Source organism: Schistocerca nitens, chromosome 2, assembly GCF_023898315.1.
Source record: "Schistocerca nitens isolate TAMUIC-IGC-003100 chromosome 2, iqSchNite1.1, whole genome shotgun sequence".
NCBI classification, from domain to species: Eukaryota; Metazoa; Arthropoda; class Insecta; order Orthoptera; family Acrididae; genus Schistocerca; species Schistocerca nitens.
Genome location: NC_064615.1, coordinates 303,641,837 through 303,664,762, shown reverse-complemented (window position 1 = coordinate 303,664,762; position 22,926 = coordinate 303,641,837). Strand labels below are relative to the sequence as shown.

General features: G+C 40.7%; 1 protein-coding gene across 1 annotated transcript in view; it reads right to left on the bottom strand.

The window, feature by feature from the left end:
- The window catches only part of LOC126236066 (pyridoxal-dependent decarboxylase domain-containing protein 1), an 84,153-nt gene that overhangs the window by 9,932 nt on the left and 51,295 nt on the right, over positions 1–22,926 (bottom strand). Inside the window, exons 10-12 of the mRNA XM_049945117.1 lie at positions 3,530–3,601; positions 3,210–3,320; positions 2,897–3,061 (exon numbers count right to left, since the gene is read on the bottom strand). Coding sequence (XP_049801074.1) covers positions 2,897–3,061; positions 3,210–3,320; positions 3,530–3,601 — 348 coding nt within the window. The remainder of the gene's footprint in view (positions 1–2,896; positions 3,062–3,209; positions 3,321–3,529; positions 3,602–22,926) is intronic.

The following is a 22,926-nucleotide window of genomic DNA, read 5'->3' as shown; positions in this document are numbered from 1 at the left end:
TAGCCCTGACATAGTCTGTGGAACTGTAATTAGATGTGCTAAACACTGCAACAGTTCGCAGAGTGCTGCAATAATGCTATCACGTCATGCTAACCCTGCGTCCATTGGACAGACTATTGTAGAAAAAGATATAATTATCCTGATGTACACCCTACAAACCAATAGATTGGTGTTAAAAAGTCACTGCGGAAATTATATTCTCAGCCCAAATATAGTGACGCTGAACTTGTGAAAGACCTACTCTTATTCTCCCAATCCCTGAAATGGAAACACTTCTTTGCTGCCAATCCCTCCAACCAAAGCCAACCAAATTCCAACATTGAACCCTGCCTCTCCCAGATCATATCACCATCCAACCGCAATCTCCCCCACCCATCTTATCATCTGCTGGTCACCTTCCAGGAATTTGTTACCTCCAACTTAGCCTCACAATCCTGCCCCAGGTCCCTTCCTCAGAATACTAACCTTTCAGCAGACAAAAGAATAGCCATACACAACCCCAAAACAAATCCTGACCTAATCATCCTACCTGAAAACAAAATCCTGCCATTGTTGTTATGAATCACAGTGACTGCCAGTTATCTGACTCCTGCACCAATAAACTGACAGAATGATCCCACTCAGAAGTCCAACACAACATTGAATCCCTACTTAAAGCCTTAGGCCTTTCCCAGAACCTCTTCCCTGAATCCATATCTCTCCTCACCCCTATGGCACCTTACGCACCTACCTTCTACATGGTTCCCAAGATCTACAAACGCAAAAATCCTGGATGCCCCACTGTAGCTGGTTATTTTGCCCCCACTGAAAGAATTTCAGCCCTCATTGACTAACATCTTCAACCAACTGCCTGTAATCTAGCCTACCATGTCAAAGATACCAACCACTTCCTTCATTGACTCTCCACTGTCCACAATCCTTCACCTCCTAGACCTCTACTAATCAGTGTTGACGCCACCTCCCTATACACCGACATGGTCTTATCATTATTGAACACTTACCTTTCCCAAAGTCCTTCACACTCCAAACCGACTACCTCATTCCTCATACACCTTAGTAACCTTTATCCTAACCCACAACTAATTCTCCTTTGAAGGAAAAGTACACAAACAAATCTGCGGCACAGCTATGAGCACCTGATGGCACCCTTCTATGCCAACCTTTTTACAGGCCTTCTAGAGGAAAACTTCCTAGCCTTCCGAAATGCCAAAACCCTAGCCTCGTTCAGCTTCATTGATGATATCTTCATGATCTGGCAGAGCCAAGACACCCTATCCTCTTTCCTTCACATAAAAAAATCCCATATAGCCTGGCCACCAGCGCACGATGTATCTGCAGTGACAAGAACTTCCTTGCTAAGTCTGTTGAGGGTCTCACCAACGCCTTCACAGACAGGCACCATCCCCAGACCCAATCCACAAACACATCTCCCATGCCATTTCCCCTCACAGCCCAAACTCTCCCACCAACCCCAAGAATCAGCAACAAAAGAGTTCCCCCTTTGTCACCCAATACTGCCTCGAACTGGGACAACTGAAACACACTTTTCGCCAGGGCTTTGTTTACCTATCATCATGCTCTGAAATGAGGGGCATCCTACCTTCCTTCCCACCCCTCCTGAAGTGATGTTCCGTCACTCACCCAACACCCACAACATCCTAGTCCATTCCATTGCCACTCTCGATCCCAACTCCTTGCCACAAGGACAATATCCCTGTGGAAGACCCAGGTGTAAGACCTGCCCAATCCACCATTCAGCACCTGTCACAGTTTTACCCTACCCCATCATGGTCTGGGTCACCTGTGAAAACAGCCATGCCATTTACCAGCTACGCTACAATCATTGCACAGGTTTTTATATTGGTATGACTATCAACCAGCTGTTCACCAGGATGAATGGCCTCTGCCAAACTGTGGCTGAGAGCAAAGTAGACCATTCTGTGGCATAACATGCAGCCGAACATAACATCCTTGATTTCAATCTCTGCTTCACTACCTGAGCCATCTGGATCCTCTCCTCCACCACCAGATTTTCTTAACTCACAAATGTGAATTATCCTTACAACATATTCTCTGCTCCTATAATTATTCTGGCCTCAATCTTACACCCAACAGTTTTCACCCCCTCTGTCCTATCACCTCCTTCCCATTCCCATCTCCTGTAGTCTTTGTGCCAAGGCACCTGCCCATATTTCCCCGCTCCTCTCCATTTTCGTTATGTTTTCTCTATCTCCCTGTTCACAACCTACTGATGCTGCATTTTTTGGCATTCTAGCCCCTGCACACAGACAGCAGTCTTCTCTACCCCACCTGTACATTGCTATGTCTTCCCCTTCCCCACCCCCTGCAGATTGCTTCTACCATTTCCGATGATAGAGGCATTCTGGCTCAAGATGCTGGAGTTGATGGTCATGTGTACATGAGGTGTGCTTGCTTTTGTGAATGAATGGTGTGTGTTTCTCTTTTTCCGACGAAGGCTGAGGCCGAAAGCTGATTGTAATTGTCTTTTAATTCTGCCTGTCAGCAACTTACCATGTTATCTTTATGGTAGGTAGTAATCTATCTTTTATTATGTTGCTAATTAATAAAAAGAGAAAGACTTAATATTTTGAGGTGGCTTTTGCAATTAAGGAGTAGCAAAGTGACGGCCTAGAATAAGAAAAGAAAAGAGGGGTGGGGATTGTGTGCCAATGTAGGGACAAACCTGATGCAAATCTATAACCACTTTGCAGCATAGAACAAAGAAAATCAAAGAACAAACAACAGAGTGCTATTTTTGACCATTTTCATTGTGGTAGGAAGTTTCAAGGTGGTGACAAAATTTAAAATTATAAGGAAGATTGTATCATTCAAAGTTCTTGATGTGATATTTCCATTTTACAACAGTTTTACATACCAGTTGTTGCTCTAGACAAATAATAAATGAATCAATGTCTTCTACTGTAGGTTGCCTGTCTTGCCCCAACTCCAGAGGTGAGTATCGTAAAACCACACCGCTAGTTTCCAGTTCACATATTTCCACTGGTACTTGTGGGGCATCTCGCTGAAGGATCTGCCCGAGCTGCAACAACAATAATATTCAGTTTCAAAGAGGTATTTCGAGAAAATGAAAAATGAAATATTGCCATTCAGAAGCATGCAACAATACAGATTATTTTTACAGGCACTTGCAAAGGTGAATTGAGAACCTAAAAATACCTCAAACGTACCCATGAATTGAGCTTGTCATAGTACGAGGGCACACGTCCACTTTCATTTCCTTCACTTGCTTCAGGAATGAACTGGAACACAACTGTGGAGGCAACAACTTCAAAAAGCATCTGTAAAACAGAAATATCAACGGTGGAAGCACATTCAGTTTAATCTAATCCCCAATGCACATAATGATACTGCTTAATTGTACTCTTCAATACAATAAGTTTTTCTTGCCTTCCCCATTCCACACAGAAACACTGAAGATACTAAACAATTTGGTTTTCATAACTGTCCTTAGGTGTTAATGTTTATTAGTAACAAATATTAGACTCACTGAGGTATTAACTGGACGGGTCACTAATTCATTGACAGTAATTGTTCCAGACTCACCACCTGGTTGTTGGCTCTGCAAAAAAAGTAATAAGAACTATCACAATTGTACATAATGTAAGTATGATATTTCCAAATAGTAATTATAGGTTTAAAACTAAGGTTTAAGTATTTTGTGTGTGTGTGTGTGTGTGTGTGTGTGTGTGTGTGTGTGTGTGTGTAAGGGGCACGGGGTGCCCACTTGTGAAAGTGTGTGAGAAAGATAATGGTAGCTTAGTAGTTTTTCATACCTGCTAACGATTCATTAAGCATAATCCTTAGTGCCTACTGGTTAAATGTGTTCTTTTTTGATAATCTCATGTTCTATACTCAAAAATCCCTGGCCGAACATATATTCTATTATCAGTAATCTGTGACATTTTAATATTCAGAACATCATATACATTTGAAAATTGATGTATGTTCAAAAGCTTTTCTTTAACCCTTTCGCAGGCATATTTTTTGTAGCAACTCAGCAAAGGTTTTTTTTTTTCTATCCTATTAGAATTATGATCAACTGACTGGTGCAGTGTACTACCACAAGATGTCAGGCGTAGACAGAGGTGGTAAGACGTATTCCCAAAAGCTTTGGGATACCACTAAGATAGTGGTAAGTATGCTTCCCAAGGACCACAAATGATAGATTAATTTTGTGGCAAGTATAATTCACAAGTCCCTTCCAGAAACTACTTTGGTGGTAACCATACCCCCCCCCCCCAAGAACCATTAAAACATCATTGTTTGGTGGGATATATACTTTCACAGTACTGAAGGCTACATTTCACAACAAACAGAAACAGCAGCTGGTGTGGTGGAATGCCACTAGATGCCAGGAGTGTACAGAAGTGGTAACACATATTCCCTTAAATGCTCTAAGACAATACATTTAGTGGGAAGTATATCCCCATGGTCCATGAAAGTGTTAACATAACTGAAGAGTTCTTTGTCAATGCTTACATAATTTTGTAATGCTTGCAATAACAAGAGGGCTGGGGTACTTTGTGCCCACATTTTAAAATTTTGGAAAAATAATTATTGTTTTTAATGATTTCTTATATTAGAGTCCATAATTATTTAAAATTTTTAAGTAAAACTTGATCCAAAATTTAGGACTTGGTAGAGAATGTGACTTTTGCAACAAATGTTTTATTCACATTTTCAGGTTTGGGACCCTCCTTACACATCTATATAGCTTTGAAAAAGTATGCTGAGAATGAAAATTAATGACATATGTACTTTTAAATTTTCTATGATGATCATAAAATACCTCTCCACTTATTATAAACATTATGAAAAATTTGTTGGTGTTGCTAAGATTGTGCTAAAAGGTATTTTCAGGTTTCTGTAATCTAATTATACACCAGCATCTACTCGAAAAGTAGGTTGTTAATAAACGTTAAACACATTTAAAGAAATTTGCTCTTTTTTGTGGTGGGCACAAAGTAGCCCCATGACCTCCACCCTTGGTATTACACTAGGTATTGCTAGGGTTTAGCAACAAAAGTTAGGATATTAAAGGCTGGAAAGTAAGAAGCCCCTCATGTTAGCTATTACTCTTATTGAGTTTACATCTAAGAGAGCATTAAGACAAATTTCCTACTACCAGTCATGTGGCAGTAACTAATGTTGTGTTTCACACCTATGCCCATCAGGTGCAGTTGTAAACCGGAATCAATAAATAGGATTACTCAGAACACTTCTGTAGAAACATTGGTTTACTTAGTCTGTCACTCTCATCACCTTCTGACAAAGTGTCGGGATTCTGTGCAGGTCTCTCTCTCTCTCTCTCTCTCTCTCTCTCTCACACACACACACACACACACACACACTAGCGGTGGCTTTATCTCTCCATTCCTTCCTCCATCTTTGGGGTCAGTGACCTGTGGTTGGAGAGTTGCAGGCCATCTTCTGACTCCCAGTGCATTCAGTCTTGCCAAGACTTGTGAAGTGTCAACTGTTGGGTGCAGTCTCTGTGCACAGCTGCTAGCACAGAGTTCTATGACGAACTTAGCTAGGAGCCCTTATCCCTGTTGGTGAGACTTCCGTGGAGCCTTATCAGAATTAAGTCTTTAATGATGCTCTCCCAAACGCCACTAGCTTGGCACAATATTTTTGTTTTCTCAAATTAGAACATTTGTCATTGTTGAGGCATGTGTTCTTCACAGCATTACAAGATGCACTGCTGTGTTTGCTCAGTGTACTGGAGGCTACACTTGCAAGGGACATTATATATACTGGGTATTTACATTTGTAGTTTGCCATACACTGAGCCAAGCATGTTATTTTTTGTGGTGGTTGAAAGGCGACCTTGAAATTTTTCCAACGATTCTTCATCTTGGGCGAAGGAGGTCTAGTACAGGGGATACAGGTGATTTTCTTTGCCTCTTTGTAAACGTCTTCTTTGTGGAAGGCTATATGGTTTCAAAGACATCATGTTTACGCCAGTGACTGTTAAACTTTTTATTTCAACTATTGCAATTTCGGACTGAGGCCATTATCAAGCGCAGATGTTTTGGCTTTAAGTCATGTCACCTTTATACAGAGCTATTACAAATGATTGAAGCGATTTCATAAATTCACTGTAGCTCCATTCATTGACATATGGTCACGACACACTACAGATACGTAGAAAAACTCAAAGTTTTGTTCGGCTGAAGCCGCACTTCAGGTTTCTGCCGCCAGAGCGCTCAAGAGCGCAGTGAGACAAAATGGCGACAGGAGCCGAGAAAGCGTATGTCGTGCCTGAAATGCACTCACATTAGTCAGTCATAACAGTGCAACGACACTTCAGGACGAAGTTCAACAAAGATCCACCAACTGCTAACTCCATTCGGCGATGGTATGCGCAGTTTAAAGCTTCTGGATGCCTCTGTAAGGGGAAATCAACGGGTCGGCCTGCAGTGAGCGAAGAAACGGTTGAACGCGTGCGGGCAAGTTTCACGCGAGCGGGCAAGTTTCACGCGTAGCCCGCGGAAGTCGACGAATAAAGCAAGCAGGGAGCTAAACGGACCACAGCAGACGGTTTGGAAAATCTTACGGAAAAGGCTAAAGCAGAAGCCTTACCGTTAACAATTGCTACAAGCCCTGAAACCCGATGACAAAGTCAAACGCTTTGAATTTTCGGTGCAGTTGCAACAGCTCATGGAAGAGGATGCGTTCAGTGCGAAACTTGTTTTCAGTGATGAAGCAACATTTTTTCTTAATGGTGAAGTGAACAGACACAATGTGCGAATCTGGACGGTAGAGAATACTCACGCATTCGTGCAGCAAATTCGCAATTCACCAAAAGTTAACGTGTTTTGTGCAATCTCATGGTTTAAAGTTTACGGCTCCTTTTTCTTCTGCGAAAAAAACGTTACAGGACACGTGTATCTGGACATGCTGGAAAATTGGCTCATGCCACAACTGGAGACCGACAGCGCCGACTTCATCTTTCAACAGGATGGTGCTCCATCGCACTTCCATCATGATGTTCGGCATTTCTTAAACAGGAGATTGGAAAACCGATGGATCGGTCGTGGTGGAGATCATGATCAGCAATTCATGTAATGGCCTCCACGCTCTCCCGACTTAACCCCATGCAATTTCTTTCTGTGGGGTTATGTGAAAGATTCAGTGTTTAAACTTCCTCTACCAAGAAACATGCCAGAACCGCAAGCTCGCATCAACGATGCTTTCGAACTCATTGATGGGGACATGCTGCGCCGAGTGTGGGAGGAACTTGATTATCGGCTTGATGTCTGCCGAATCACTAAAGGGGCACATATCGAACATTTGTGAATGCCTAAAAAAACTTTGAGTTTTTGTATGTGTGTGCAAAGCATTGTGAAAATATCTCAAATAATAAAGTTATTGTAGAGCTGTGAAATCGCTTCAATCATTTGTAATAACCCTGTACATGCTGACACATTTATATGTCGTAGTCATTTGCTGTTATATACATTCGTAATGTATAAAGTTGACATGGCTTAAAGCCAAAACACCTGCAATGGCCTAAGGCCGAAATTGCAATAGTGGAAATAAAAATTTTAACAGTCACTGACGTAAACATTATGTCTTTCAAAAAATTTTACATGACTGTGAATCCCAGTTATGAAAAGTTAATTTACATGATTTCAATTAACATTTAATCTGCACTTTGCTGTACCCATTTTGGTACATCTCTAAGGTGTTTCTGCTCTGTTGGGAGGCTGTTGACAGATCTGATTCTACAAGAGTGAGCCAGGCCATAATGAGCGAACACATCCGCTTCACATTAAGAGAAATCGACAAGGATGCACAGCCTCTACCCGCATGGCACCTACGTATCATTGGTACACTGTCAGCATAGTCCTGGGAATGAGTAGATTGCAGTTCATTTGTCAACAGTGAAAAACAAAGACAGTGTGCTAACTTCGGACAGCAAAAAAGTTTCGGAGGCTCGCAGGAGCTCAGATGAAGATCTAAGATATCAATGATACAAGGACAACCATCCATCTGACAATGAAAGAACTGGATGCTGCTACCTCAGCCTTCTGCAAAAGGCTGAACTCCACTCCTGTTCCAAACACAATACTGATGAGCCATGGCGACTCATTTCACCTTCCCACTATTGATAGCTTCTAGTTGGTGTGTTACCATGTGGCACGTATTACTCTCTTGTGTAGTTATCGCTGGCCTGGCTAGGATTCAAAAGCGGCTGCTAGACTGTTGTCAGGAGAGACATTCGGACAGTGTAGTGCAGACAACTTATGTGTAGTCTTTGTGCAATGTGGATTTGGTGCCAGCAGCAGCACTTGTAGCAATGGACATGCGGTGCGGATCAGCACAATGTTTCTTACAGGTCGTCATTCACGCTTCTTTGACAGGACCGGGTAGAAGGCAAAAGCACTAAGTTGCCAGGAGAGCGTTCTGTGTCCGTAGCTTCTTGCCCTGTGGGCTTCCTTACCGCTGTGTGGACGGCTCTCTAGCATTTCCTAGCATGGTTTGCAATACATTTGCAGTCACGTGACCGACTGTCTGTGCTCAAACTGGGTACCTTATGTTATTTGAACTGCAATGTAAATGAAATTGTGCTGTCAATCAAGAGGCCTTTATCTGATTAATTGGCTTCACATGGCGAATTTTCCCTTTAAAGTTATTATTCTGTTTAATACATATTAGCTTTGTTCTAAATTTTATTTTAAAATATTTGGTGTAAACCTTTTGGGTAAGCCGTAAAGGAGAACTGTTATGTTAGGTCTTGTTACCTAGCTAATATTTCCTATCTGGGGGTCTGCCTAATGTGTCAGTTTTGTGCTCACTTGCAGAAATTCATCTAGAGCTCAGTTTTAATTATTTTACTGGTTTATTTCATTTTTTAAATTAGAACTTTTTTAAGGCCAATATTGTTAAAGTCTTATTTTCTTTCATCTTGTTTAAGGCCATGAACAAGGTATTATGTAATTCAGTAACCGTGTTATTCACCATTTTGAACACTTTCAAGTGTGTAAATTTTACATGGCAAATTAACCTGGAATTTTCCTACCTGTTTTTCTTAAAGGGGAAAATAAATGTCTTGTCAAAAGGATACATGATGTTAGTTAAAGGAGCCTAGCCCTTCCATGTCATTTCCATGATCCTGGTAATTCCCGATCACTATTATAAAAACACAGCGGGGTTGCATTCCTGGCTTCTAATCCTGGAGGGGGGAGTCACTTTTTACTCCTATTAACAACATTTTTCCTTGTAAAGTGTAACATTTGTAACTGATTTCGATTTGTTTCACAGAACCATGGCCAGTGTTGAGGCACGGAGTTGTGCAGGCATAGGCTATCTCAAAAGCCAACATATTCAATACGAACTGCCTATTCATCACACACCTACTGGTGGTGGTGGTTCAGAGCTGGCAGCAGGGTTGCGTGTAGCATTGGGCTAGCCTCTCCACATTTCATCAGAAATAATCTGTGAGGTACGTGCCATTATTTCCACCATTTCTTTAGCTTTGGATGAATTATTTCGAAATCTTAGAGAGTAACCGACCTACTAGAGGGCAAGTGTGTAGCTTTCAGGCACAGTTGTGCCATTTTATTTCAATAATCATCTTGCTGATCTAGCCCACCGTGAACTCAGTGACCAGCAGAAGGGCATTGTAAAACAGCTAAGTGTGATGTGATTGCAGTCTTTCTCGGCGTATTCCACTGACGAATTCTCAGGTTATCAGCCGAGTGGTGGCGTCGTCTTGTCGCAATGTTTCAATGAGTTGTGTACCCATCATCTTCTGGCATAGTCGCTTTACAGATTAGCGTGGGCGCGTTAGGTTTGGAGAAAGAAGGGCCGAGTGGGGAAGAGGGTGTTTTAGTTGATCAGTTCCAAGTTAGGAAGGCCACAGCCAAAGCTCTCAGGGGATCCACCTCTGATTATTCCACCAAACTGCCGAATCCTATTTTGTGTTTATTAAATTGTATTACTGAAGTAACAGTTGACCAATTTAAACCAAGTTCATTGTGTGTTATGGTTGATGGTGCAGTTTGAATTTCGTGCTAAGCCTTGCAGATCTCGCATTTAGTCGTTCTTTCTCTTCTTTATTCATTGTCTAATGGTTTGTTAAGAGAGTTGCTGTCAGGTGTATATTGAGAGTGGGGAAATCTGGGGCAGTTTAGGGCCGGTATAACTGACAGGAAGTTACCAGCATGTATTAGGAACAAACTGAGCACTTGTATTATTCGCAAGTACAGGCTCCAGCTGAAACATTGTTTCAATACATGGAGCGTGTCTGGACTGCTGTCTCAGCTCCAAGTATGAATGTCACCGAACAGAATTGTGTTCCTAACATCACAGAGGGCATAGATCTGAGGATCGGTCATAGCTTATCTTCACTCAGAAGCCAGCCACTTTAGCTCAACTCAATGATATGTTAACCTCTAACAAAGCTTTTACATTTGCTGATGAGAGGGTGAGCTGCCTGTTTCTTCTTCTTATACTGACAACAACTGCGGGTCAGCTATTAAATTATCATCTACTAAATCCTATTTTCGGTGTGGTTCCCGGAGTCACTTAGTGCAGGAGTGTCCCACTGAGCAAGGGCCTAGGCCCATAGTTGACACCGTCGTAAGCGAGTAATCACTTGAGTGAAAAGGTCTGTTTGGTTTTGTGCACGTATTCACGCTTGTAATAAACTGCTTCTTTCCTTATACATCTGCTCAAATTAAGAGAGAACCAATTTGCACTCTGCTTGATTCCAGAAGTTATATTTCTTCCCTTGATTATGATTGGTAATTTGAATTTCCACATTTGTGTAAGTTAGTCTTTAAGACATGAGATACCTCAATTATTTTTTGATCTTAGGAATAAGCAAAAACAAGTTCCTTATTTAAGGCCTATAAGAGGGTGGTTGTTGGCAGGTGAGGAACTTCCCAGCTATTCCTTGAGAAAGGATATACTTTGTCATGAAGTTGAGAATTTAGCCAAACTCAAAATTTATTTACCTGCTAAACTCATGCCATCTGTATTTTATTTTCATAGTTCCTTATTAGGTGGGCTTTGGATCTCTATAAAATCCTCACTAAGGTCCATGCTCATGTTACATGGCTGTCCTTGTACAAGGATACTCATCGATTGGTTCAGGAGTGGGAATCTTAAAATGGTGAGGCACAATCCCAACTCACAAAGGCTTATTGCATTCTGAATGGGAGCAAAGCCTTAAGGATAAAGTATTCAGTGATTATGTGGGTTCCCTGCCGTGAACAAGACTGGGAATTGTTACATATTAGTTGTTGTCAATCCCTTTTGTAGCTATGTGTGGCTTTTGCCAAGTAGAGGAGTTACCACCTCGCTAACTATTCGTGATTTAACTCAAATATTTTTCTGGTTCGGTCAACCAAAGGCGCTTCTCAGTAACAATTCCCCTGCCTTTGTGTCACAAGAATTTAAGAAGTTTTGTTTTGGTAATGCCATTAAGTATATATCCACTCTACCCTACTAAGCTCAACCTTCCTTTTCTGAGGGGGTTAATCGTAATCTTAAGGCCACCATAATTATTTTTTGCCATGCTAACAATCAGACCAAATGGGACACTTCCACCGCTTGGATTAATGATGCCTTCAATTCAGCACAGCATGTGGCTTCTAAAGCAATTCCTGCTGCTTTGATGTTTTCTTATTCCCTTAATTCCCCCTGGCTAATTTGTGGAGTATAAATGATCTATTGTCTGAGTGAATTATCACTTGTCTGACTAAAGAAAACTTGAACAGAGCTAGAAAAAACATCGACCAGTGGCCAGCAAACCGCATGCGCCTCTTTGGACACTCCAGTGCAGCTCTTCGAAGAATCAACTCCGACTACAGCTCTTGCCAAACTTTATGGCCACAATGAGGTTGAAAACTGATGTTATCTGGGCACGTATGCAGCACATTGGTTGTTTTTTCTATTGCAGTCATTTTAAATGTCTATTTGATGGAAGACAGTGAAAGAAAAAATCCTGTATGCTCTGTTTCCAAAAGTCCTTGGAGTGTCTATATGCAGACCAGTCTTCAAAATTTGGTGGCAATTGTTAATTGCAGATGACTAGGTATTGTTGGTGTTTTATTACAGGCTGGGCATGGAGAAGGTATGCACGACACACGTTATATCAAGGGAGTCGGTTATCAGTGCGTTTTCGGGTCAGAGCCAGGTGGGTCGGAAAAAGCACGCAATTGACGAAAATATCTACATGGTATATTAAGCTTCTTGTACCTTTCAACTAGCTGTGAATCTTACAGGTAATTTTGCTATTAAATTAGCAAGCTATATAACTTTGTGACAGAGTTTTCATTTTTGGAATATGACATATTTTAAGGACTAGATATAGGTAAATGATCATGATTTGAACGTAAATTACCCACAGGACCACATTTTCTTAACTAGTGTTGCATCAAAGATATGTATCCTTAGCAGTACTGTATAAAAAATTTACTGCTTATCTCTTTAACATTGACCAACCTGGGATCATTTCATGGCTCTTTTGGATACATTAAATATGCTTTTGTTTTTCATTGAGGAAAGACTTCTAAGACATTCTGGAAAGCTACCTTTTTTTTTACAATATTCAAATTCATCCAAACGCAATGACCACTTTTTTAATAAAAACCTGTAATAAACACAAAAGATGACAGTCTCCCACATGACAACTTTTTGTCAAAGATTCATGTGGCCATAATTTTCCCTACTACAGGGTATAATGTGAAACCCTCCACGTGCACATAGCAATGCATGTGTTCGCAAGCTGAATAATATATCTTGACAAACAAAACAAAACTATAATGAAATGCTAACTTTTGTACGTGACTAGCAAACAGTTGCAGTGAGCCGACTCCAGAAAGGTAAAAGGGCCAAGGGGGCGGAAAAAAAAAAAAACTTCATTTTTGTATTTTCTATCACAGAAAGCATTACGAAAATCACCAAGTCCATGTGTTAACAAACACGCCCAGCTTGTATATAGTGCTCCATTTTTCAGACGCACATGTATATTGCTCGTGTATCTTTCGGAAAATGGCAAAGTAAGTTCACAGCGATCCCCCCTGAATCTGCAGCTGTTGAGGTGACAAGTTTTATGCCTTGTTTATTCAACAATAACTGTTTTGCCTGAGGACACTACTGACTGCTGATGTTCCCTCTTGCTTGTTTGTAACTAATTATGAACAGTATACTCATGCATAGAGAAACTGGATCCCTACTCTATACGAGCTGACATGCTGCAAATAAAATATTAAATTATATAAGCTAACTTAGTGTTTCTGGTTTTCTTAAAACAATAACCTTCTTTTTAGGTGACACCTCTTAGCTGTAGCTACAAAGAAGAAGCAGCAAAGAAAAATGGAAGATGCAAATTGTGAATTTAAAGTTGAATGGACTGAGAAATTCGCCTTCACACAAAACTCAAATGGTCTTCCAAAAGTGTTTCATTTATGAAGGGGGGGGGGGGGGGACTGGCACATAACAGGAAATCAAATTTTCAAATTTGGAGAGGAACTTTGCAACCAAACATGTGTCAATTGAAAGCAAATATCCTGCCAGTGATGTAAGAAAGAAAGTGGTTCAGGAACTTTAAATTAATAAAGAAAAGCCAAGTTCGATATTTAATCACTAGGCAGAATTTTCCAACAGCACTAACCTTGCAAGCTTTGTTGTAAGTCCAGAGATTGGCAAGAGAGGAAAACCATACACAGAAGGCAAACATATAAAAAAAAAGTTATTTTGTAAGTGCATCCGAAGTGTTATCCCATGATTTTAAGAACAAGGAAAAGATTCTTTAAAAAAGTAAGGAGCTACCACTTTGTGCTAAAACAGTGAAAGAACAGTCAGAATATATTCGAACACTATTGATCAACTAATTGAAAACCTGAAAGTAGTTTCACCCTTGTCTACAGCTGCTGACAAATCTTGTGACATAAATGACAGCATAATTTTCACTACTCAAAAGTCAAACACGTGGTGAGGATATTGCAAATAGTGTCACAGAATGCTTGAACAAATACTATATTCCAGTTGTTAGAATTGTTTCAGTTGCAAAAGACAGGGCAAACAGTATGACTGGAGAGAGAAAGGGATCTGCTTCTCTTTTCCAAAAAAAAAGGGGGGGGGGGGAAGAATCATCCATGAGGTACTTGGTCATCACTCACCGAGAAGTGATTTGTGCCTGGACATTCCCAGAAGAAATTGGCAGTGTTACTCATTAAGATGGTCAACACAATAATGGCTAAAACTCTTTATCATGGGCAATTTAAGGAATTTTTGATTGAAATAAAGAGTGAATATGCAGATGATTTGCTTTATAACAAGGTCTGTTGCTTTGTAAGAGGATCGTTCTACAGAGTTTCATGTCTTTATTATCAGAAATTAAAGTATTTCTCCTAGAAAGGGGAACTGACTATCCTGAATTAACACGAGAGAATTAGATCCAAAAATTTTATATTATGGTAGACATTACAGCTCATCTAAATGAGCTGAATTGTAAACTACAAGAGAATGGGAAGACAAGTCTTTTCGATTCAAAAATAAATTGTTTCTTTTGGCACAAGATTTGGGGAGAGGAACATTAATTCATTTTCCAAGTCAGCTGAAATATCGGTAAGTAAATAACATGGTAATTGTCATTCCCTTTCTCAAGAGAACAATTTTAAACATGAGAGAAACTTTTCTGCAGAGGTTTCAGAAGTTCAGAAAAAGCAAAGTGTCATTAGCCTTTGTTAAAAATGCACTCCATGCTAACCTAACAAAACTAAATTTTTCTTCCTTTAATTTTGAAATTGGCACTTTTGAAATGCAATTACTAGAGCTAAAATACCTATAGAGCTCCAAATTTGAGCATCTTAATGCTGATTTGGAACAATTAGATAGAAAAATTGTGATCTGAGTTCACAGCACACATAGCCCACTTCGAAAGATCTAGAGAAGGAAGACACGGTAATTTTTAACACCTGGAAAAGTATTCCAGAATCATTTCACCAGTTAAGAAACTAGCATTTGCTGTTCTGTCACTTTTATGATCCAAATATACACGTGAACAATCTTTTTCAAGCATGAACCCTGTAAAAAGTAAATTGAGAAATTGCCTTATTGACAACAACCTGGAATCCAGCCTAAACTTAAAAAACAACAACATACAAAGCAGACCTAGTCAAAATTTCCAAAGAAATGCAGGGCTACTGTTCATATTAAACATGTGTTGTCATATATCATTTATTGTATTTTATTTGTCAATCAATAGGGTTGTGATCTCTATATTTATTTGCTATCAGTACTATTAACCGAATCCTAAAAAGCACAGTTTCATAAAATAAGAACAGCTGTCACAAAAATTTTTAACCACTATACAACTGGAATTTGGTTCTTTTGACAAATGAGTTTGCTGACCACTGACCTAGTCCATTGCCATTAATAGAGACAGTATAATCAGGGAAGGAGACCCTTTCGCAGCCCATGGTGGTAATCAGTGTAACAGTGTTACCAGGAAGCTTGCTTCTAGGTTAGTGAGACCCCGAGCAATTGTAAAGATTTCAAGTCCCATTAATCTGCTAGTGCAGAACCTTGTGACTGGGAAGTCCTTGAAGGCACATGTGAGCCAAATAGAAAAGTAGTTAACTGATTCATTTCTCTCTCTCTCTCTCTCTCTCTCTCTCTCCCCCCTTTTTTAAAGAGGGGTGTTTACGTTTTTTTGCTTGAATGGGGGAAGGTGACTCATTTCACCTTCCCCACTATTGACAGCTTCTTGTTGGTGTCTCAGCAGGTGACGCATCTTACTCCCTTGCGTGGTTATCACTGCCCCATCTAAGCCTCAAAAGCGGCTGCTAGACCGGCATCATGGGGAGGCCTTTGAACAGTGCAGTGCAGGCAGTTTACATGTAGCCTTCGTGCAGTGTGGAGTTGGGGCCAGCAGCTGCACTTGGAGCAATGGATGCGTGGTGCAGATCAGCACAATGTCTCTTTCACGTTGTCGTCCATCCTTCTTCGCCAGAACTGGGCAGAAGGCAAAAGCATCAAGTAAATTACAGAGAGAGTGTTCTGTGTCAGTGGCTTCTTGCTGGGTGGGCCTGGCCTGCTTACGGCTGTGTGGATGGCTATCGAGCATTTTCTAGCATGGCTTGCTACTCGTTTGCAGTCACCTTATGTTATCTGAATTGCAATGTAAATGAAGTTTTGGTGTCAATAAAGAGGCCTTTATCTGATTGACTGGTTTCTCAGAAGGAATTTTCCTTTAATGTTATTGTTCTGTTTAATACATATTGTAACTTTTGTCTAAATTTTATTTTAGATTATTTGGTGTAAACCTGGGTAAGCTGTAAAGGAGAACTGTTATGTTTTGTTAACTAGTTAGTGTTTACATTCCGGGGTCTGCCTAATGTCTTGGTTTTGAGTTTGCTTGCAGAAATTTATCCAGAGTTCAGTTTTAATTATTTTGCTGATTCATTTAAATTTTTGATGCCAAAATTATTAAATTATCTTCTTGCATCTTGTTTAAGGCCATGAAAAGGGTATCACTGTAATTCAGTGACTGCGTTACTCACCATTTTGAACATTTTCCTAGTGCGTAAATTTAATGTGACAAATTAACTTGGAATTTTCCTACCTGTTGTTATTAAAGGGGACATGTTGTTACTTCAAAAAATAAATGTTTGTTGTCAAAATAAATGATATTAGTTAAAGGGGCCTAGTCCTTCGAAGTCATTTTCCTGATCCTTTTAATTTCTGATCAACTGAAGAAGGATGTTGTTAGTGATGTTTAACAAGCAATCTATGGCCCGTCAGCACAGAAGAGGCAATGGCGCAGGAAAATTGCCGGATCTTCGACACATCCCAACTTCTGAAACTAAACATGACAGCAGCAGTATGGAGAACACCAAGATTTCTAAGAGAAGATAAAAATGCAGTAGTTCTACCAGCTACAAAGGAAGTGTGAGAGTCCCATTGTGTGCTGATGACTACCACCAGCAACTAAGCACTTTGCTACAGAATCCAGCCTAAAGGAAGCCAAACAAGTGCCCAACATTTAAGTTACTTTTCTTATTAACAGCTTTGCATCATGAGTCAACTTTGATGACAGAAGATATGAACAAGCTATCTATAGGCTCCAGCACCACCACACTTGTATGTAGTGCCTACAATTCACAAAGAAAATTTACCACTGCAGCCTATAGACAACGCCACTACTGCACCCCACATATCAAGTTCCCATGTATCTCTAGCCTTACTTCTGAAACCTGTAGTTGGACATTGCTGACATCACTTGAAAAACTCTGCCAAATTCATAAGCATACTGAAAGACATGCAGTGGTATGAGGACAGTTCTGCTTATGGGCTTTGACTTAAGATGTCTTTTCACATGAGTACAGCTTCAAAATGTCTTGGTAATCTTAGCAATTCATTCTGAGTTCCAAAAAGTGAAGCTACTTGAACACACACCACAACCTACTTCAAATGTGGTGGAGACTTTTATGAATAAAATGGAGTACCCATTGACTTATTGCTTTCCCCTGGTACTGGCAAATTATATGGAGCACTTTGGAGATAGCACTAAAAACTACACCTCAAACCTGAACACTTCTTCCATTATGTTTATGACACTTTCATAGTGTGATAACACGGCAGAGAGGTCCTGAATGAATTTGTGGTCCACCCAGTGTCCAGCAAATCATACTGTTCACTAAGGAGTCAGAACAGAATGGATGTCTTCCATATTTGGACATTCTAATAATAATGAAAGCAGATGGTACCACAGGACATGCAGTCTACAGAAGATGCCTTCAATTTTTTTTCAATCAAGATGATGAAATAAATATTCCAGAATTTGAATCAAGAACAGCTGCCAACATCAGTACTTAGAAGTAGATATCCTCGGAGTAGTGAAAAAACTTAAATCACTTAATAAAAGCAAGTCTTCCGGTGCAGACTATATACCAATTAGGTTTCTTTCAGAGAATGTTGGCACAATATCTCCACACTTAACAATCATACACAATAGCTTGCTCGACGAAATATCCATACCCAAAGACCGGAAAGTTGCACAGGTCACACCAATATTCAAAAAAGGCACTAGGAGTTGAGCCACTAAATTACAGGCTAAAATCATTAAACATCAATATGCAGCAGGATTTTGGAACATATATTGTGTTCGAACATTATGAATTACCTCAAAAAGAACAGTCTATTGACACACAGACAACACGAATTTAGAAAACATCATCCTTCTGAAACACAACTACGTTTTTACTCACACGAAGTGTTGAGTGCTATTGATAAGGGATTTCAAATTGATTCCATATTTCTAGATTTCCAGAAGGCTTTTGACACTTTTTCACCCAAGTGGATTGTTATGAAATTGCATGCTTATGGAACAGTCTCAGTTATGTGACTGGACTCGTGATTTCCTGTCAGACATATCACAATTCATAGTAACTGACGGAAAGTCATCGAGAAAAACAGTAGTGATTCCTGGCATTCCCTAAGGTAGTGTTATAGGCCCTCTGCTGTTCCTTTTCAGTATAAACAATTTAGGAGACAATCTGAGCAGCTGTCTTAGGTAGTTTACACATGATGCAGTTGTTTATCATCTAGTAAAGTCATCAGATGATCAAAACAAATTGCAAAATGATTTAGATAAGATATTGATTTGGTGCTAAAATTGGAACTGATCGTAAATAATGAAAAGTGTGAGCTCATCCACAGGAATGCTGAAAGGAATATGTTAAACTGCAGTTAGACAATAAACTAATCAAATCTAAAGGCCGGAAATTCAACTAAATACTTAGGAATTACAATTATGAACAACTCAAGCCGGAAAGAAGACACAGAAAATGTTGTCGGAAAGGCAAACCAAAGACTGCGAATTATTGGCAGAACACTCAGAATATGCAGCAGATCTACTAATGAGACTGCCTACACTACACTTGTCCATCCTCGGGAGTATACTGCTGTAAGATGAGGGATCCTTACCAGATGGGTTTAACAGAGTACATCGAGAACGTACACAGAAGAGCAGCACATTTGTATTATTGAGAAATGGAGGAGGGAAATGTCACAGCCATGATACAGGATTTGCGGTGGACATCATTATAACAAAGGCATTTCTCGTTGTGGTGGGATCTTCTCACGAAATGGGAAATTGGAGCTCTCACAGACATATACAGATGTTCATTTTTTGTGTGCACTGTTTGGGTGTCGAATAACAGAGAAATATTGTAAAGGTGGTTTTATGAACCCTCTGTCAGGCACTTAAGTGTGATTTGCAGAGCATCCATATAGATGTAGCTATAGATCTGTATCTTCATGCAATGAGCTCTCATCACCTGATGCAGTGTTCTGAAAACTCAAACTCACAGGCAAGTACCATTTGTGACAAAGACAGCCTCTCAGCTGAACTGCAATGTCTTAGAGATTTGTTTCCTAAAATTGGTTCAGTGGAGCATAGATTAAACACACACTGAAGAAAACGAGTGATATGGCCACCTATAAAGAAGAGGCTGAGAAACCTGCCTTTATCTCATACATTGGGCTTGCTTCGGCAAAAATTGCAAGATCCTCAGAAAAAACAACAGCAAGGTCACCTTTCAACCACCACAAAAAATGAAATATACGCTTGGCTCGGCAAAGGACAAACTACAATTGCAAATATCTGGTATATACAGCATCCTTGCAAGTGTGGCCTCCAGTACAACAACAGTAGAATATGGCACTGATATCTTGAAATGCTATATGAAACACATTAGATGCATGCATCTGGGACAAAGATAAATCAGCATGGCAGATCACAGCCTGAACATGGGAGCTATGTTTGAATTTGGGAAAAGGAAAATGATGTGCCGAGTTAGTGACTTTTCAGAGAGTACCATTAAAGCTCAACTGAGATAAGGCTCCATGACAACCTTGTCAACACAGATGAGGGCTACCAGCTAAGTTCACCATGGAACCCTGCACCAGCACCTATACACCAAGACTGCACCTAGTAGTTAATGCTTCACATGTCTGGGCAAGTCTGAATGCACCAAGAGCGAACAATGGTCAGTCGCTGACCCCCGCACCGGGGGTGGGGGGGTTATGTATGGAATATATATCTACAGGACACCTGCACAATCTCAACACTTTGCACAAGATGGTGAGAGTGACAATGACTGAACTGCCACAGAATTTAAATGCAACCACCCAGATGAAAGTGGAAAAGATTTCATCAATTTCAAAGTTTTGTATTACCTTGAAATGTTTTAGTAACTATGATTTGTATTTCAGGTATGTAACTGTACCTGATGGGCACAGGCCTGTAACTAAAACACATTATTAAACCAGTTATTGCCAGGCATGACCTTGCATGGCTACAGTGTCCTGTCAGAGCACATAGTTCTGGAAATGCAGCTCGCCAAAAGGAGGGGGTGGAGGGGGGGGGTGGGTGAATGAGGAAGTGGGAGAGAAGGTTGCGGAAGGGTGGCTAACAGCTTAGATGGAAGCAGCAGCAGACACACAGGACAAGGCACGCATACCACCACCACCACCACCACCACCACCACCACCACCACCACTCCTCCCCTTCCCTCTTCCAACCAAACCCTAGTCTGCACACAGATTTCCCCTGACGCATCCACATATACTCCTAATCCTCTGACCACCCACTACGAAGCAGATGCAAAGAAGCACACCACCCTCATCAACCAGTACCATCCCAACAGGAACAATGTAATCATATCTCAATAAAATCATCTTGGTTTACAAGCCTCATCATTTTGAGTAAAACATTTGAGCTTTCGACAGCTGTCTCCACTGTCATCATCAAGAGTTGAACTTACTGGTTGCCGGGACTGACACGGCAGCATCTGGAACCTTCCAGAGAAGGCCCAAGTGAAGCATATGCAGGAAGGCAAATTGGGTAGCTCCCTAGTGGCTCCACATGCTGTGGGACCGAGTGATATCACAAATTGCAATGGGCCAATGCCTAGTTTGGAACTGCTGTTCCCGCTTCCCTAAAAGTGTCAAGCATACAACTTTGTTTTCACTCAGTGTCCAAAGCCCGCCCCCATGGCCTACCAAGTGTGAAAGCCTGCCCCCTGTTAAAATTGTTGCTATTTATTCTAACTTCAGCAAGTTTTTTGGTAACGGTATACCAGTATGTTGTGGTTTGAGCCAAAACTCACATTTTTCTCAGATTGTATTTTACGCTAACTTTCTAGGAAATGTTCAGGCACGGACAACGTCCCTTTGATATGTCATGAATGTTCTGCGCAAGACTCGGCAACTGTGAAAATGGTTTGAACTATGTAAATACTATTGCATTCGCAGGGGACATCACACATGCCAGGAACTCTAAGACCTATGCTGTCTTTTAAAGGGCATAACATATATCTCATCTTGCAGGCAGGCTGGAATACCGGTCTCAGTCCACGTCTGTTCGACACGCACCTTACCTTGCTAATAGTTGCTCCACAGAATGGAAGGAAAGCAGCAGGCATTTTCTTGAGGGTCTAACGAATGATTGTGAGTAAACATCGTGTTGTTGCAGTCTCCCAGTTTGGATGCTAATAACCATGCCAGATGTTTTGCAATCTGTAGGTGGGTGAACTGATTGCACTAACTGTAGGTCTCAGAGGGACATTTTCCTTGTGTGTCTTCAACAATTCATTAAGCCAGGGAGGTCTGGCAGTAAGTGGCATTAATTTCTTCATCATTTTTTCTGGCAAACCAGAGTCCTTTATTCACTTCCTTGTCTTTCTGACAATGGTCTGTGTTGGACCATGACTAAGTGTCCAATATGTATCATCATCTAGTAAATTCAGCACCTTCATGTCAGGTTGTAGCCTTCGGCATTCAGGATCACAGTGGCAACCAAGTACTCTTTTATATGGCATAAGCCATTTGTTCCTACCAGCTAACACTGCATTTTGGTGGCTTAGCTTTCACAAGCATACGGTCAGTAGTTAGTGTGATGTCCTCAGCTGCATCACACGAGATATGTCTAATGTCCTGATCTGTTCCACCAACAATACCCAATATTGGCAGATGAAATGATGCTGGAGAAAAATTAGGGCCTTTACTCCGTGCTGCAACAGAGCCGCCATCCAGTTCTCTGTTGGAATGATTATCAACCATTTTGTGGGTTTTATTGTAGTCCAGGTTGGTACCTCTGGAACTTAAGCGGTCGAATTTGGAACATTCTTCAGATGTCATCTTGCACAAACCTAAGCACTGTTGCATTGCTGTGACTATGTCTACCCACTCCCAATTGAAGGCCTACATGGTTGATGCCAGGAGGAGATGACAATAGGGTAAATTTCTGGCATTAACATCAAGTTCATACCTCGTGCATCCTATTCGCCCTCTCACTATGGCGTGACTAATCTCATCAAAATTTTACCCACTGCAACATTTGAATGTAGTACTTGATTACATCAAAGCAAGGAATTACCTCCTTGTTCCAGCACTGTTGTAAAAATGCTGAGACACAGAACTGAGTAGCTGTGATTTCTTCTTCTGAAGATTTTCTAACAATCTCACAATGCACGTTATGTTGTCACCATAGAGGAATTATATATGTCATCAAAGTCGCTCTTGGTGGAATGCTTCAGTCTTCACTGGCTGACAAGGCCGTAACTTCCTAAAATCATTCTCTGAAATGAGATCCATTCTGTCTGAGGTTTTGCCCACTACACCTAGAATAGCTTTTCATCGCTCTCCCAATCTCCGCAACATCCTTTGCAGACTCTATGCTCCTTCTGCACCCATCTCCCTACCCTATGGCTCCTACCCCTGTGACCATCCCCACCAAGACTTGCCCTATGCACCCTCCTACCACCACCTATTTCAGCTCTGTAACTGGCAAAACATATTCTATCAAAGGGAGAGCCTCCTGCAAAACGACACATCATATACCAGCAGTTATGTAAACAC